General features: G+C 34.8%; 2 protein-coding genes across 2 annotated transcripts; one reads left to right on the forward strand and one right to left on the reverse strand.

Moving 5' to 3' along the window:
- Positions 1-1,203: 1,203 nt before the first annotated feature.
- CDL1 (Protein kinase superfamily protein) lies at positions 1,204-5,030 on the reverse strand. Its single transcript, XM_086422824.1, has 5 exons — positions 4,873-5,030; positions 3,764-3,957; positions 3,360-3,549; positions 2,879-3,270; positions 1,204-1,911 (listed from the first exon to the last, which is right to left on the reverse strand). Exons 1-5 carry the CDS (start codon positions 4,958-4,960, stop codon positions 1,585-1,587), a joined length of 1,191 nt encoding a protein of 396 aa, XP_086278950.1. The 5' UTR covers positions 4,961-5,030; the 3' UTR covers positions 1,204-1,584.
- A 5,808-nt stretch (positions 5,031-10,838) lies between these two features.
- Positions 10,839-15,137, forward strand: ELP6 (elongator protein 6). Its single transcript, XM_086421991.1, has 5 exons — positions 10,839-11,223; positions 13,013-13,085; positions 13,641-13,843; positions 13,950-14,096; positions 14,632-15,137. Exons 1-5 carry the CDS (start codon positions 10,993-10,995, stop codon positions 14,752-14,754), a joined length of 777 nt encoding a protein of 258 aa, XP_086278117.1. The 5' UTR covers positions 10,839-10,992; the 3' UTR covers positions 14,755-15,137.
- Positions 15,138-16,454: the final 1,317 nt, after the last annotated feature.

A 16,454-nucleotide genomic window follows, 5' to 3' on the forward strand; every position in this document is an offset into this window, starting at 1 on the left:
ACAAGAAAAGAAATTGAACGTTTGCTTAAATTTGAAATAGTTTCTTTCAACTAAAGTAATGTGGTTACATAGTGGATGCATTAAGACCGTTATGTAAAATAAAAATGATCCAATAACATTAACACCCTTATTTTCAAAATAAAGGAGTTTGACAATATACCATTATGACAACTGTCAAAAGTCATGATTTTGCCTAAAAAATAATAGGGGTAATAACAAATTCTGTTGCTCCATTTGAAATTATAGGCTCTTCATTGATTGCTGTATGAATAATGATGAAAGTTGAGTACAAAGCTGGCGTGGCAAGGGCTCGAAACTGCACATTTTTTTCCTGTGTAGTCCGATGAAAATGATTTATGGTTCTGTGCCCTTGTCACGTCAATCACGTACCCAATCATGTACATTCATCACGACTCTTATTGTATATATCCCATCTTCAAAGTCTTATAGGTGAAATAAGTCGCATTCCTCCATTCCACTTTATTGAAAGTCATTTCTTTTGTTATTAAAAAGGATTTTAATTGTGTGCCAAACCATTTCCAAAAACACTTTCCACAGCCAAACGGAAGTGTTTCTTTAAAAACAAAATCATGAAATATTTCATTTTCAATGGGAAATATCTCGCATTGTGCTATAATTATGTAGGACATTGATTCTCTAAGTAGCCTAGGGTCTCGTTGATTTGCAGAGTTCGTATTTCTAAATTTCAACTTTTAAAAGTCAACAATAAAAGCTAATTATAATTCCAGTACTTGATTGCTTTTGAGAGATCACGCTAGAATCACAGAGAACTCCTGCTCGTCACTAATTTTGCTCGAGCCTACTTAAATATTTGCAAAATATTTAGAATCAATGTTATAAATATGCTCAATCTCTAATGGTGGGATGGACTAACCAAAATGTATATCATCCCACCCAACCTCAACTCTCACTAGAAAGAAGTTATTAATCTCACCTTATAGGTAGAGAGTTGTTCAACTCCTTAAAAAACTCTATACGTAAATTTCCACCATCATATGGTTATTTATTTATATTTTGATGAGTTTTGAATGTGCTTTTAATGTTTAAGTTCTCATTTTCTTTATAAAAAAAAAAAACCATCGGACTTCAGCAACTTAGACTATATTTCCATCATTTCTATAAAAATGATTTTTTTTACAACAAATCAAAATATTTTGATATTTGAACTGGACAATGTAAGAGTTGGGCACAAAAGGAAGATATGTATTTATCAAATAAGCAGATAGTTATGTAAGAACAACAAGAATTTAGATACAAGAACCCAAGCTCACATGTACAAAGAAACAAAAAAGAGAAAATTCAAAAAGGAAAAGTGAATTCCCAGTATCGAACATATAAGAGTAGGAGTGGGAGATCCACCTGTAATCTGACATGATGCAAAATTTGATAACCATGGTGTTTCATGTGCAAATATGTATTGCTAAACCCTACTCCAAGCGATTTCTGACAAATACAAAACCATCCCATCATGAGGCAACCATCCAGCAAATTGATGTCTTGCAAAGCAGTAACCATAGTTGGCAAGATTTGACAACAATTCCATCAACTTACTGATGTTGAGCTCTATCGGTGTAATCCTCTTGTTTGGTCTCTGTCAGACCCACTACCACTATTGAGTCGCCTGTCACTGTCTCTTCTAGTTCGAGGAGGAGTGGTGGGTGCAATACAGGAATTTTGGACAGGTTGGGTTTCAAGGTCGTATTTTTGTGAAGCAAGGTAAGTCAAAGCCGTGACAACATCTGCTATGAGGGGTCGCATGGTGGGTTGCTCTTGAACACACATCGCAGCAACGGCAAGTGCCTGGTATAAGCCTCTCACAGGGTACTGGCCCTGAAGCACTGGATCAGCCATTTGTGAGAATTTCCTCCGGTCTTTGAATAATGGTCGTGCCTGCAATCAAATCCAAGAGCTTGGGTGTTTAGGGGATCCACATAAAAAAATACAATCTTCTTATTCTTCTTATTCTTTTAGATGAACATGAGATATATTATCAACAGAAATAGAAAGCAAATTGGCATTTCAAGTCATTGTCGCATGAAGTTGAGTATTTCAAAATCAGGAGAAGGGATGAGATTGGTCTTAAATGTCAGGGAGCAGGAACAAGCGAGTCTCTTGTAAAAAAATATCCAAAACATGTTTACTTACTTGAATTATAAATTAATGTAATTAAAAGTGAACTTAAAAATTTTAATCGAAGAAAGATTTCATAGTCATGTCAACAATAGCTGGTGTGTATGTGTGTGGGTGGTGGTGGTGGTGGTGGTGGGGGGGGATAGGAGCTGCATGTGCCGTGAGGATTTGTCAGGTGCTCTAAGAGGCCCTGATACCTCGTTTCCAAAACAAACACGCACGCAACACACACACAACAACAACAACAACAACAAAAACAATAGCTAGTGTGCAAAGTTGGGCAAAGACTGAGAATTTTCAACAGCTTCTCAGAACTAAGCTAATCACAGGGTGAGACTTGTACCTTGGGCTGTATTACTTCAAGAATGACTCCTACTCCCAAACTAGTTGAAAGGTTTGGGAAGAATTTTCATATGAACGGGATTTTCATTGAGATGGAGATTTTTTTAATTTGACAATACCTCCCAAACTTCCAATGTCAATGAAAAAATTCTGTTAAGTCTGTGGGTTCACCCTCTTTGACACGCCGTATCCCAAAATATGCTTACATCAAAACAACAGACCTATTAAGCCTTATGAGGGGGATTATGACTGAAACAAGAGCTTGCCCACTTAATGAATGGTTAGGATTAATTAATCAGTTTCCAAATATACTGCCAACGGAACCTGACATAACCATAGACTTCAGTAACAAATATATTAAAAAACAGATTATCTTAGGTCTTACCCATGCGACCAGATTTTGCTCTCCTGCAGCTCTTGAATTGTCAATTGCTTTCCTGCCTGTTATGATTTCCAAAAGAACAACCCCAAAGCTGTAAATATCTGATTTTATCGTCAGCTGACCAGTCATTGCATACTCCGGTGCACAATAGCCATATGTGCCCATCACCCTGGTGGAAACATGGGTGTTATCCCCAACAGGACCTAACTTGGCCAAGCCAAAATCTGACAGCTTGGGATGATACCCCTCCCCAAGCAAGATATTTGAGCATTTCAAATCACGGTATATAACTGGTGGGCTAGCCTTGTCATGCAAATACTCCAAACCCTTTGCTGCACCGGCCGCTATTTTCATTCTCATATTCCAGTCGAGCCGTCTCTTGTTGGGCGTAAGGTCTGCACAAACAAGTAAATGGAGTGATCCATCATGTCTTTTTGCAACACACACACGCGGGAGAGACTCAAGAGGATAATATAGTATATACCATGAAGATGGTCTTCCAAAGATCCTAATGGCATGTACTCGTAGACCAAAAGTCTCTGATCTCCATCAGCACAATACCCAATTAGATTAACAAGGTTTGAATTGTGAAGTAGACTTAACATTAGTACTTCAACAAGGAATTCCCGGTTCCCTTGCAAACCGTTACGATCAAGTTGCTTGATAGCCACAACCTACACCAAACACAATAACATGATTCACATCTCACCACTAGCTTTACAAATCAGGTTCAAAACTCAATAATAGAGAATAAAAACCCCATTAAATCCTAACACTAGCAAATAATCTTAATAGAAAAAGAAAAAAAAATTATACATAACAAAACAAGCATCCATGACATATATTACTTCATACGAAACAGTTAAAATCCTATAAAACATGACGAACCTGGTTGGTACTCTCCAATCGCCCTTTATAAACCCTACCAAAACCACCCTCCCCCAAAAGACAATCTACCCTGAAATTCTTTGTTGCGGCTGCCAATTCACGAAAGGTAAATGTCTGAGCCGCAATGCGACCAGATCCTCCATCTTTGGAGCCCTCCTTCTTCACATCCAATGAGGGATTTACCTTCGGTTTCTCTAGAAAAAAAAAAGGGGGGGGTCAAAAAAACACAATTGACATCATCTGAAGAAAAGATAAATAAGACATGTACAACATGCAATAGATCCAAAAGTTATGAATCCTTGATACCATCATCAACAGCATAAGAAAAAAGAAAAAAGAAAAAAACATAAAAGACAACAAAAGACGCCCAAGAAGAATTTAAGTTTGGATTTTTCCAATCATGGAGAAAAAAACAAATCAATCTGCACAAAGAGTACCAAGTAATGGTTGCATCATCACCATCTCATCCTACAACAGAGTTTCAAAATCTAGTTTCAGCACGATTGACTTGCCCTTCAGGAATTCAAGGCTGTCTCCGCTTGAAAAATCGATAAAAAAAAAAAATGTTCAATTAAGATGTTCTGGCTAATCCATCCAACCCAAATCAAAATTTAGCTTCAGTGATACTTCATCCATCAAAGAAATTAACATATTAAGCTCAATATCTGGAGAGAAAAAAATACCTCTAAGATTGAAAAACACATATCTCCTATGACTTAATTCAAATTAACGGCACTGGAAGGCGAAATAATCAGAAAATTCGAAAATTTCGATTTCTAAAGAAAACCCACGCATGCAAAGCCAATAAAAATCTACCAACTTAGAAACTCAACTCATTTCGTCTCGAATCCAAACAGATCAGACCCAGCAATCAAAAACCCTACATGGGTACTTAAAAGTTCTTCTACAAAACCAAATTGCGATCGATTCCAAACAAACCCAGATATAAAAAAATGAAGAAAAATTATCCCAAATGATCATGAAAGATGTTTTTTCATCTTCCTTAATATAGAGGGAAAAAGAAAGAAAGAAAAGAAGAAGAAAAAAAAAAACAGAGTGGAAACAAGGTTAGATTACATGGGGTTCGTATAATTTTGAGGAAACAATACCTAATGAGGTAGATTGGATCTGATCATCGGGTTTGTTCGTCTTCTTTGATTTCTTATTCGATTTTCCAAAGCAAGGAAACCAACCCATGGCTTCTTCTACTGTCACCTCTCTGCGAGAGAACAATGCTGAGAGTGTGCGAGTGAAAATGCCGAATATAGAGACAGAGCTCTTTTTTATGTTTATCTGTTTAATTGTTTATTTGTTTATTTATTATATAAAAATATATTTTTATATATTAAAAAAAATGTATGCCCTCTTAGGAAAAGACTGAAAAGGACAAGTTGCCCCCAACTAAAAATGGTGTACTCTTTAGGTATAATTTGTAATTTGAAATTTTAGAATATATGTTTAAAAAGTCATTTAAAAATTTCATAAAAAATATAAAGAATGGTGAAAATATGGGTTAATTTTTTTAATAAATAATCAAATAAATTGAATTTTCACTAGTATCATTTGTGTATTTAAGAAACTTCTCAATTTGATTAAGATTACTATTTTGTACTTTTATGTAATTTAAAATAATTATATTTAATTATCATATTTAAATTCATATTTGTGTAAATCAAGTCTTCTAATATAAATCCACCAAGGGTAGCTGAGAGATAAGACTAAGTAGGTTTGTTTCTTAGGTCATGTCTTCTAATCTCTATATAGTCCTTCATTAAAAAAGTGATTATTTAACTGTTGTATACGTATTGGGTGAGATAGATGTGCAGTCTGCTCAATCAAAAAAAAAAATCTTCTAACATACATTATGTCAATATATTTCTCTTTTTTATTTATGAAATATTAAATGATGTCAAATTATACTCACGTATTTATTTTATTATAATTGGATATCTCTGTAGACAACGAATCGGATCTGTATCTGGGCTTTGCCTAGTCCATAAACCATGGTCTTGTCCAAGGACTAGTATTGGCACGTGCAATGGCCACACATCATACACACCAAGTAAATGAGGACGGGTGACCCTAAGGAATTAATACTCATTAAGCTTTTGCCATTTTTTACATTGTTCCTTTCATTTGCTTAAATCGAAAAATGAATAATTGCAAATGATTCATTAAAATTCAATAAATTGAGTATTTATCAAAGGGGCTGAACTACATGATTATTTTAATTAATTCTTACATTATTCGAGGAATTCTTGTATATTCGTAGGTTATTCAAAGATTTTTAACTATATAACTATTTTAGAGTGCCAATGGATCGTTGAATAATCAGTTACGATCCAAGCCAAATCAGTTATCCAAATTTTGGAACAACTTATTTTTACAATAACCAAACCATTAATCATCCTTATTTAAAAACTTCTTCTTTTTTATAATTTAATATGTTAGTGATCATAATTTAAACGAATTGTCACGAAATGTTTCCATCAAATTATTTTAATTTCGAACGAGAATAAATATTGATCCCAAAATATTGAATGTTTTATTGTAATATTATATAATATATCAAAATTTATTTTTTAAGCAAAAATAACCAGATATTAATATTGGATTCAAGGAGGGTAATCTAGTCATTGTAACGCTCAAAGGCGATACTCTCAACTCAAGCAGCCTACTCGAAGCTGTTTTTGTCAAACCGCGTTTTTCTATTTCAGGTAAGATTTTCTTGTTCTTTTCAAATAATACAAAATAATATTTATTATATTCAAAATTAACTAATAAAAAATTATTATTTAGGGCCGTCTAAGTTAGTCCAAATGTCTGGCAGACTCTTGAGATAGTCTACAAGGCCCCATGAACAAAGAACAAAGTTGTAAGGGTTAATTTGTAAAAAAATTGAAATTTTTTTCGGAGAACTTACATATTTTGCATTTCTTACCAAAAACCATCACCTTCAAACTCTTAAAAAAAAACTTAACTTCTCGAAAATAAAATTTTGAAGGCGAAGAGTAAAAATATTACATGTTTCATGATTAATTAATAAATCATTGATTTATTAAACTTTTATTCGGAGAATGTTACAAATCTTTTTAAAAAATTGAGAAAATTTTGTGACTCTATGCCCATGAGGGAGAATGGTTTCCGTGAACACCGGCCTCTAATTGTTTGTTGATCAAGAGATAACAACTAATGGTACAAATAAATTTTTTCTGAATAATATAACTTGGTTACTAAATCAACATCATTTGGATTTGAGTCGTGATATTCTGACTCAAAAATACTCATTTGGTCTATACGCAGTTGACATGGCAAGGACACAGAATCATGGATCTTTTTATTCGAGATACACACACAAAAAGATCAACGGTTTTGTGCCCTTGTCACGCCAGTAACATAAAGACCGAGTGAGTCTTTTCGAGGCAGAAAATCATTAGTCTTTGGGTTTAGATGTTTTGTACACAGTTTTTGCTGTGCATGAGATATATTCTACAATTTCTCTTACCTAGAAAGAAACAAAATAAAGAAGGTCATGCCAGCTGGTATAAACGGCTCTAATTCTTATTTGGGTTCCCTGGTTTTGAACATTTTTCCCAGACTTCTAGTGCTTTAAATTTAAAATAACGTAAGGATATATATGTAATTTTCAGTGTTTACACGTGGACTACTAATCAATAAATATCGCACGTGAGCTGGATCATCTATTCCTTTGAGGAAGGGTAACACGAATTTGAATTATGGGGGTGCCTATAATTTAGGGTAATTTAGATCTTAAACATACCCCACCATATATTAGTAAGTATTGAGATGTCCCCAATGTTTCTAAATTGATGACATGCCCCCCTTGACTTCCGTCATCTCTATAGATTAATAAAAATGATTTAAATGCTTTCATCTTCAATCTTTACCTAAAATATTTTTATTTTTATTTTCAATATTTTGAATAAATTTTTTATATTTTAATATCATAATAACAAAGTTCGGATTTGATAATTATACGGTGCAGTTTCAATTCAAATTTAACTGGAAAAGTTTCGTAAAAAATTGAGAAAGTTTCACCTCTCCTTGACTTCTGCATACGTTTCACCTCAACGACAACGAACATGATAAGTAGGAGTAGACAAAGGCTAAGGACTCAATATTCTCAATCAAGTCTTTTTACAAGTGACTTACTTCCGATGTAGAGCAATCCATTTTGGGACCAATCAGTTGGTCCAGGTTTGTTCCCTTTAAAATTTATTTTTTTGTTTGGTTGGCTTCCCTTGGAAGGATTCTCACGTTGGATAACTTGATTGTGCGGGGTTGGATCATTCTCAACTGTTGTCCCCTCTGCTTGAGTGATGAGGAGTTCGTGGATCATATTTTAGTCCATTGTTCCTTTTCTTATAATATTTGGTCAACTTTCCTTAATTTTTTTCGTATTAACTGGGTCCCTCCTCGTTGTTAATAGAGTGGACAAGTAACGCTTTCCACACCAGAAAAAATATCATTTGGGCTATGTTTCCCTCGATTATTGCTTGGGGGGTCTGGAACGAGAGAAACAATAGAGTGTTCAACAATAAGAGTAGAAGCTTGCAAGCCAATTTTTTTTGGAGATCTTAGGTTTGTTATATCTTTGGTCTAAGCAGAATATAAAGTTCGTAGGGACTACTTTTGATGATTTTGTTTTTAGATGGCATTCTTAATGTAATCATTGATACTATTTTTTCTTTTTTTTGTTACTTTTCTTGAGGCTATCTCGGCCTCTTTGTTTCTTGTTTGCCCTCTTTGATTAATATATTATACTTTTCAAAAAAAAAAAAAAAAAAAATTGAGAAAATTTCAAATATTATACAAAATTTCATTTTGGATTTCTTACGAAAACCCATCATGTTGAACCTTTGTATAAATCCTGTCTTTTTGTTGGTGTTTGAATGTTGAAAAAAATAAAATTTTGAAGATGAAAATTAAAATATTACCATATTCCATGATTAATTGAGGAATTTTCAATTAATTCACTGATTTAATCGACGAACCCCTAATTCGGAGAATTTTATGAATTTTTTTTTAAAAGATTCAGAGAATTTTGTGATTATGATTAATATTGAACCTTCAACCCTCAAGAAAAGGATGGGATTTTTTAATAGGAAAATCAAGGATTTTTTACAAAGGTTTGATTTATTGAAGTTCGGGTTGAATAGATTAAAAATAATTTATTAAACAATTAAAGTACTTGAAGATAACTAATTTTTTAAAGAAAAATTAATTTTTTAGAGAAAAATTAATTTTTTTTTATCAAAAATCGAAGATGAGAGTATTTGAATTATTTTTCATTAGTTTAAAAGAGAAGATGGAGGTCAAGAGGTACATTGTCAACTTGAAAATGTAGGGGTGTTTCAATTATTTTTCAAAAAATGGAGGAATATCTCTGAAATCAGATATCTAAGACCATCATCATTGTTTTAAAGTAGGATATCTCATTTGGAAAGGTACTTATCAAACAAACAAAAAATCTCATCGGAAAGGTTAAACTTCTAAATCATTATAAAATTATTAATTAATATCTATTATATTTAAATAATTATATTATTTCTTATTTTATGTAAATCAATAGATGATCATTACAAGTCCTTTAAAAAAAAAAAAATTATAGATAACGAACACTTAAATCAATAAAATATGATTGATTTACATTTCACATAGTCGAGTTTTCATTGACTTGCACCGATACATTTCCAAAATGTTGGATGAGTCCTCTCACATCCCCAATGAGACAATGGGATGAATGATTCACATTAATTATCTCTTCATTTAAGGGTTTGATGGGTCAATTTTTATTAATTAGTTTTTATTTTTTCAAAATATTTGACAAATCATCTCAAAATCTTAGATGAGTCACGTCATTGGTGTGGCTCCATGATTGGAATGACTCGTCTAAAATTCAAATAAGTCATTTCAATCTTAGACGAGTTTTAAAATCTTAGCCATGAGCCCTTGATGCAACATTGACTATCTCTCCATGTGGGGATTTGATGTGCCAGTTTTCATTAACTAATGTTTATATTTTCAACACATTTGACGAATTATCTCAAATCTTAGATGGGTCACAATATTGGAGTGACTCCAAAAAATGGATTGTATAAGATTCATCCGTGTCATCTTGGTCTTGGATGAGTTTTAAAATCGTAGTTGTGAGCCCATATTACCTCAACCTTCAAATAGGATGTTGTTTAGATAGTATATAGGTATAAAATTTCAACACACCTCTTAAAAAAACATCTATGATTGCTATGCATTTTCACATCAGAAAAGTGAGATATAAGGTACGATCTGAAGGTCACTCCAGCACAACTCCTAATATTAGAATAATGTTGAAGTGACTTCAAGATTGTACCTCATATCTCAAGTTATAGATGTTTTTTCACTTGAGATTCGAGTGAAAAAACATCTATGACTCCTAGACATTTCCATGATAGAAAAATGAGATAAGAGGTACAATCTTGAGGTAATTCTAGTGTGACAATTAATATTAGAATAATGTTGAAGTGTGAGTATTTCATCTCTCACTTTCATGTCGCGGAAGCATGGTTTTAAATCTCATATGAGATTGAGACGACTTGTCCAATACATCTTGTATTGTCCACCAACGAGACGGATAAATAAGTCAAACGTATTAAACGAGATTTAAAATCATAATTCATTTTTTCTCTCATTGTTGAATAAGATGATTCAAACATATTGAAAAACTTGTCCAAGATGATTCGATCTCATTCATGGATGAGATGAGATATCAAAAAGAGTTTTAAAACCATGCGTGAAAATGTATAGGAAGTAGGAATCATAGATGCTTTTTCACTCATATCTCAATGAAAAGCATCTATAGTTCCTACACTTCCACGACATGAAAGTGAGATATGTGATGCATTCTTGAGGTCACTTGAGCACGGTTTTTATAATAGAGTCGTGCTAAATTGTCACAAAGAGGACATAGGAATCACACAATAACGTGATGGTGCATATATAACCGTATAAGAGCCGTCTTACAGTGACACAAAGTGGACATAGGAATCACACGGTGACGTGATAGCACACGCCACCACGTCATTTATTTAACCCTTCTGTCCCCTTTTGTGTCACTCCAGCATTAGCGCTTGTAATATTATCGTTCTAATTATACAATTCAGAAACCCTAAACCCTACTTCCAAAAAAACTCTTCATTATTAGATGAGCAGAGAATCAGGGAGGAAACATGGATAGATCGTCAAACCTACTCGACGAAACCCTAGGTTTGGATCACAATTATAGGGCTTCTCTTTCTTCTGGCCTCGTTCTTCTGATCGAGGACTGCGTCGAGACCAGTGGAGCTTTCGTTCTTCATCATCTAATCAAACGTTCTCTCTCCCTCGAGGGTTCTGGTGTTGTTCTCTTCGTCTCATTCGCTCATCCCTTCTCTCACTACGATCGCATTTTAAGAAAACTCGTAAGTTTGTCACCTTATTTTAATTCTTTGGAGCAAATTAACAAACACTCTCTGAGCAAATTGGTTTGTTTTGAAAGATAACGTTTTTCCACCTATTTTTTGTCATCGTGGGATGGAAATTGTGGTTGAAACATTAAGAACTTGTTCTTTGATTTACTATTATCCCCAGAATGTGTGGGAGGAATTAGGGTTCTTGTGATGTTAGAAAAGGTTGAGAAACTGATTTTTTTAATGAAATTAGGGTTTCTGAGCTTTCTAACTCAGTAAGATTTCATGTAAGGTTGTTTATGATGAATATTTACTGGTAAAAAGAACAAGTTGTGTAGTTTGACAAAGTGATGATTGGTTAAGATAGCTAAATCTCTAATTGTGATGGGTTCCATGTGAAAGGGGAATGCTTTGAGAGGAGGCAGTGAGCTTGTTTGGAAAAACGGATAAATAGTGGAATCACATTTGAGGATAATTGGCTTGGGTTTATTTAAGTGATTGGATGTTTGTGAAAAAATTTGTTATCAGGTTGTGATGGTGTTTTCTACTTTATGCATTATGTGTATGATTGAAGTTTTTTTTTTTTGAAAAGTATAATATATTGAGCAAAAGAAGGAGAACTACAAAGAGAGAGTGTATGATTGAAGTTTCATTGTCTAATTTCATTAAAAGACACCTTCCTTACTTAGTAAGGTTTTAACTCTTACTAAGGGTCTTGAGCTGAAATGGTTTATCACATTGGCAATCCAACACTACTGCCCTCTAGATTTCATTAAAAAACTCAGATCCCCTCCACACAAAAAAAAAAAAAAAATTCAATTTTTTTGGGCTTGATTCATTCTTTTGAATTGATAGCTACCGAGCTTCCACGGAACTCCCAAATTTAAAATTAAAATTCAAACGGCCAAAAATGCCATTTTCTTTGATTTTTTTTTTTCCGAAGTTCATAGAATTTTGTCCTCTACAACCCCATGGCATTAGATCATGTTTTTGGATGTCACAAGGTGAGCTCAATGACCCTTAGTAAGACTTGAAATCTTACTAAGTTAGTAAGGCTAGTTGGAATCATTTCATTATTATCAAACAAACAGACAATCAACTAACTTGCATCATGTACCTTGAAAATTTCCGTGAATCAAATGATTGTTTGAGTATGAAAAAAAAAATTCATGTTCATTTTCCTGATGAGTGGCAAAACTTGGAAAGAAAATTTGGGGCTAGTCCTAAAAGTTGATGGGATTGTTTGATCATGTGCAATGTAGACCGATGACAGAACCATTTAGACGGAGTGTGCAGGTTGAAGCTTCTAAATGAGCAAGAGGAAAGACCAAGATGGATATGAATAGAGGTAAATAGTAGACATGGCTTGGACAGAATTGAATGGAACTTATCAAAAAACAAAAAAGAATTTGAATGGAAGAATAAGATTCATTTATCTAATGATGATGATAATAATAGTGAATTGATTTGGTATGGTCTGTAAAAGTCCTATAATGTTTACTTCATCAAATGGCTACAAGCATAGCCAAATTGTCTTCTTCTTTTTTCAGACTTCAACCATTTGTGTTGTTCGGATTTTTGGTTCCTAATGAGTTTATTCATCTGATGGTCGTTGTTATTCTATTATAACAACTTTGATTTACTATTATGATTTTCTTTGTAAGGACTTGCCTAGTGGCCTAGTTATTCGATATTTACCTGAAAATTGTAGTTCTTGGTCAGTGAGTTTTGTATAACCTTTTTCCCCCCCTCATAAGTAAATTAAGCACATTTGTAATACCTGGAGGTGATGTCAAAACAGGGATGCAACTTAGTCTCACAGAGGGAAAATGGAAGATTCGTTTTCTTCGACATGCTTAAGTTGGAGTGTCCAGGTGAGAAAATCTGGTAAAAAAGGGGTTCTTGCTAACAAAACACCTGCTATTCTTTTATGTAATGGCAGTGAAATGTGTTGTTGGTTGGTTTCTGGGAATGCGTGTGTAAGGGTATCATGATCGAATATAAGTAGCAGCTAATTGGTACCTTAGGAGCTGGCATAGTAGATGGTCTTGCATGCTCCAACACCGTGGATTCCTCTATCTATGGTATGACTCAGGATCCAATATGGTGTCCTGTAATGGTGTCTATGTGGCATGCATTAATTGGAGTTTAAAACACCTCGGGCTCCTAACAAAGCTGTGCACGCAACCCAAGGCATTTAAAATTCAACTAAAGCGTGCCACGTAGACACCATTCCTATCTATAGAAACGGTACACCGTACTGGATAGTGACTCTTATGGTATTTGGGCATTTGTGTAATCAATGAATTTTGGTTTCTTTGTCGACTGGGGATCCACTGTGATGGATCATATATATTTAATCTTTTACCTTAAAATAACATGCCAATATCTCCTCTGTGATTTATTCAGCCCTATTCTTGTTTGATTAGATAGAGATAACGGTGAAGATGGGTTGGTTGAATTGTTTCGGAAAATCCAGAAAGCTGTGGAAGTTAGCGTGTCACTTGAACATAACAGGAGCTGCATCACCATTATGATAGATGATGTGTCTCTTATGGAGGTGGTTGCTCGTGGTTCCTCAATTCATGTCTTAGATTTTCTGCATTACTGCCACACATTAACCGCAGAGATCGTAAGATTCAACAGAAACTTCTCTCTTCTTGTATTCATTGATGCTACTTTCACACCCTGTTTACTTCATTCCTTTTAGTAATACTTCTCTTATCTTGTTTTATCAGGGTTGCTCACTAGTTATACTGAATCATGATGATATCTATTCAAATACGATGGGCCCGACACTCATTTTACAAATGGAATACGATGCTGACATTGTGATAAAGGCAGAACCCCTGGTGACTGGTTTGGCTCCAGACGTGCATGGACAGGTATTATCATTTTCTATGAATTTTCATCAATTTAATTCATGTTATTTATCATTATTTTTTTCTCATAAAAAAGTTCTAGAGAGATGAATTGATTCTTGAATATAAAGTTTGAAGACCAATTTGCTTGCTCAGTTGCTCCCTCAGTACTTTATTAAGTGATCCTGTGAGTTCATCACTTGGGGTTTTGCAAGAATGGTGTTCGAATTTGTTGACATAACAATGCTGTATTTGATTGTTATGTCAAAATTCTTCGGGCATTCTATACCATGGGCTTTCTCATCAATGTTGTATAGAGCGTTCAAGTGTACTTCACGAATACCCTCTGGTGGTCTTCAGTAGTGAAAGATAATTGTCTATGGATAACTGAAGATGCAATACAATCTGTTTAGATGCGAATTCTAAATTAATATTTATGACCAAATTTTCAGCATTCATGGACTTGTGCCCTTATACGGAACTGATTGTACAGATATTTTTCATTTCGACCGCTCTTCTTTTTCACGGCAGTATGTAACCGTAATTTTGTTTGTTGCAGCTGACCATTCTGAACAAGAGAACTCTTGATGAGCATGGCAGTTCAAGGAATAAGATACATAATTTCCACTTCAAGATCAAGGAAAATACTGTTGAGTACTTTTATCCTGGGAGTCAGACTTGAAGTGGCGTTAAACAGATTCAAGAAACACATTTATGCATAATTAATCATATTATCAGCAGTTTTGAAGTGTTCGGGGAAGTATCCAACTGTTCCTGATTTCCAAATCACAAAAGCTATATTCCATTCTATTCAAATAGTAAGGCTCAGGGTAGAAAAACAATGTCAGAGGTGAATGGAGCACTGGTAAGTGACTGATAGGAGGGTCTTTCAACATTTTGCAGCTCTAATGTGGTGTGGCTTGAGGTATATTTTCACTACATCTTTGGCGTAAGTCAGTGTTTGATTAGTCCTGTGTTTTTGTTTCTTTTCTGTTTTGACCATCCAGAGAACTCTAATGGATTGATTGGATTAATCGGATGGCGAGCCCTATCTCTTTTGCGCCACTGCTAGTGTGCCACGTCAACGTGTATGGATGATTATGTCAATACAGACTAGGGGTGCAACTCGGTTCGGGTTGGTTCGGTTTCGAGCAAAAGTAGAACCGAACCGACCAAGGTCGGTTCCATTATATTGAAACCAAAACCGAACCGAATTGATGTATAACCGAACCAAACCGAACTGACCTTCATTCGGTTTGGTTCGGTTCGGTTCCATGGGTTGCCAAATACATGTCATCAATAATTAAGAAAAAAAAAAAAAACATTTTACAATAAATATTCTACAGGCCATTCTACAAGCCATCTACCAGCCATCTTACAGTCGATGCAACAGACGAGAGAGGGATGAACCGTCGGCTGCCGAAGTTGAGGCAACCCACAGCCACGGCCGCAGCCGCAGCCGCACACCCGTACAATCGCAAATAATTGCAAGAGAGAGAGAGAGAGAGAGAGAGAGAGAGAGAGAGAGAGAGAATGATGGAGGGAGGATCGCCGAACGCCGGCCGTTAGATTTGAGCCCACCGTCGCAGGTTGGCTGCAAGAGATGAGAACAATAGTGAGAGGGAAAGAACGAGTGAGATTAGGGTTTAAAAAAAAATCTTATATGGGTTCGGTTTTTGGTTTGGTTCGGTTATATATAAAGTCTGAATCGAGAACCGAATCGAATTCATCGGTTCTTCATTTTTCTATCCAAAACCGAATCATTATCAATTTAAACCGAACCAAATCAATCCAAATCTCACGGTTTGGTTCGGTTCTCGATTTGAACCGAATTAACTTGCACCCCTAATACAGACTGTAGTTGGGAGTCCAAGGAAATAAAAATTGCTTATCCTTGTTTTTAGTACCATGGGAGGCAGAAGAAGGTATCATTGAGTTAGATCAGCACTGAGAGTGAGAGTGAATGGTCATTGAATGCAAGGATTTTTTAGTTATGAGCCTTACTACAGTGACCCAAAATAACACTGGAAGTAGCACTCTGAGCTGTGTAGTGAACATGGATTGTCCTCGAATGTGTATCACTCTTGTATCTCCAGAAAGAGTCATGCTGGAGTAACATTGACTTTTATATCGTTTCACACATTGGTGTGCACAGAACCATTAGATGCGTCTCACTTGTATCTCGATGAAAAGCATCTATGGTTCTGTACACACGTCCACATCAGCAATATGTGAAACGAAGTGAATTTTAATGTTACTTAAGCATTTTCCCTCTGGAAAAACTGAAAAAGCATCTGTGGTTTTGAGCTCACTTAAGAGTGTTATTTCAAGTCATTTTAGCATTTTTGTTCAGTTCAAGAAAGATTGAATTTTATTAAAAAG

The sequence above is a fragment of the Akebia trifoliata genome, chromosome 14, assembly GCF_017979445.1.
Source record: "Akebia trifoliata isolate Shusen 1 chromosome 14, ASM1797944v1, whole genome shotgun sequence".
In the NCBI taxonomy this organism is placed as follows: Eukaryota; Viridiplantae; Streptophyta; class Magnoliopsida; order Ranunculales; family Lardizabalaceae; genus Akebia; species Akebia trifoliata.

Bases quoted from the DNA above. Each gene is read 5' to 3' on its own strand.
- CDL1 (XM_086422824.1), bottom strand. From the start codon at position 4,960: ATGGGTTGGTTTCCTTGCTTTGGAAAATCGAATAAGAAATCAAAGAAG. The intron at 3,271-3,359 runs GTATATACTATA...TTGTTTGTGCAG, and splicing joins TTTGGAAGACCATCTTCATG to ACCTTACGCCCAACAAGAGA. The intron at 1,912-2,878 runs GTAAGACCTAAG...ATTTGATTGCAG, and splicing joins AGCAAAATCTGGTCGCATGG to GCACGACCATTATTCAAAGA.
- ELP6 (XM_086421991.1), top strand. From the start codon at position 10,993: ATGGATAGATCGTCAAACCTACTCGACGAAACCCTAGGTTTGGATCAC. The intron at 13,086-13,640 runs GTGAGAAAATCT...TTGTTTGATTAG, and splicing joins GCTTAAGTTGGAGTGTCCAG to ATAGAGATAACGGTGAAGAT. The intron at 14,097-14,631 runs GTATTATCATTT...TGTTTGTTGCAG, and splicing joins CTCCAGACGTGCATGGACAG to CTGACCATTCTGAACAAGAG.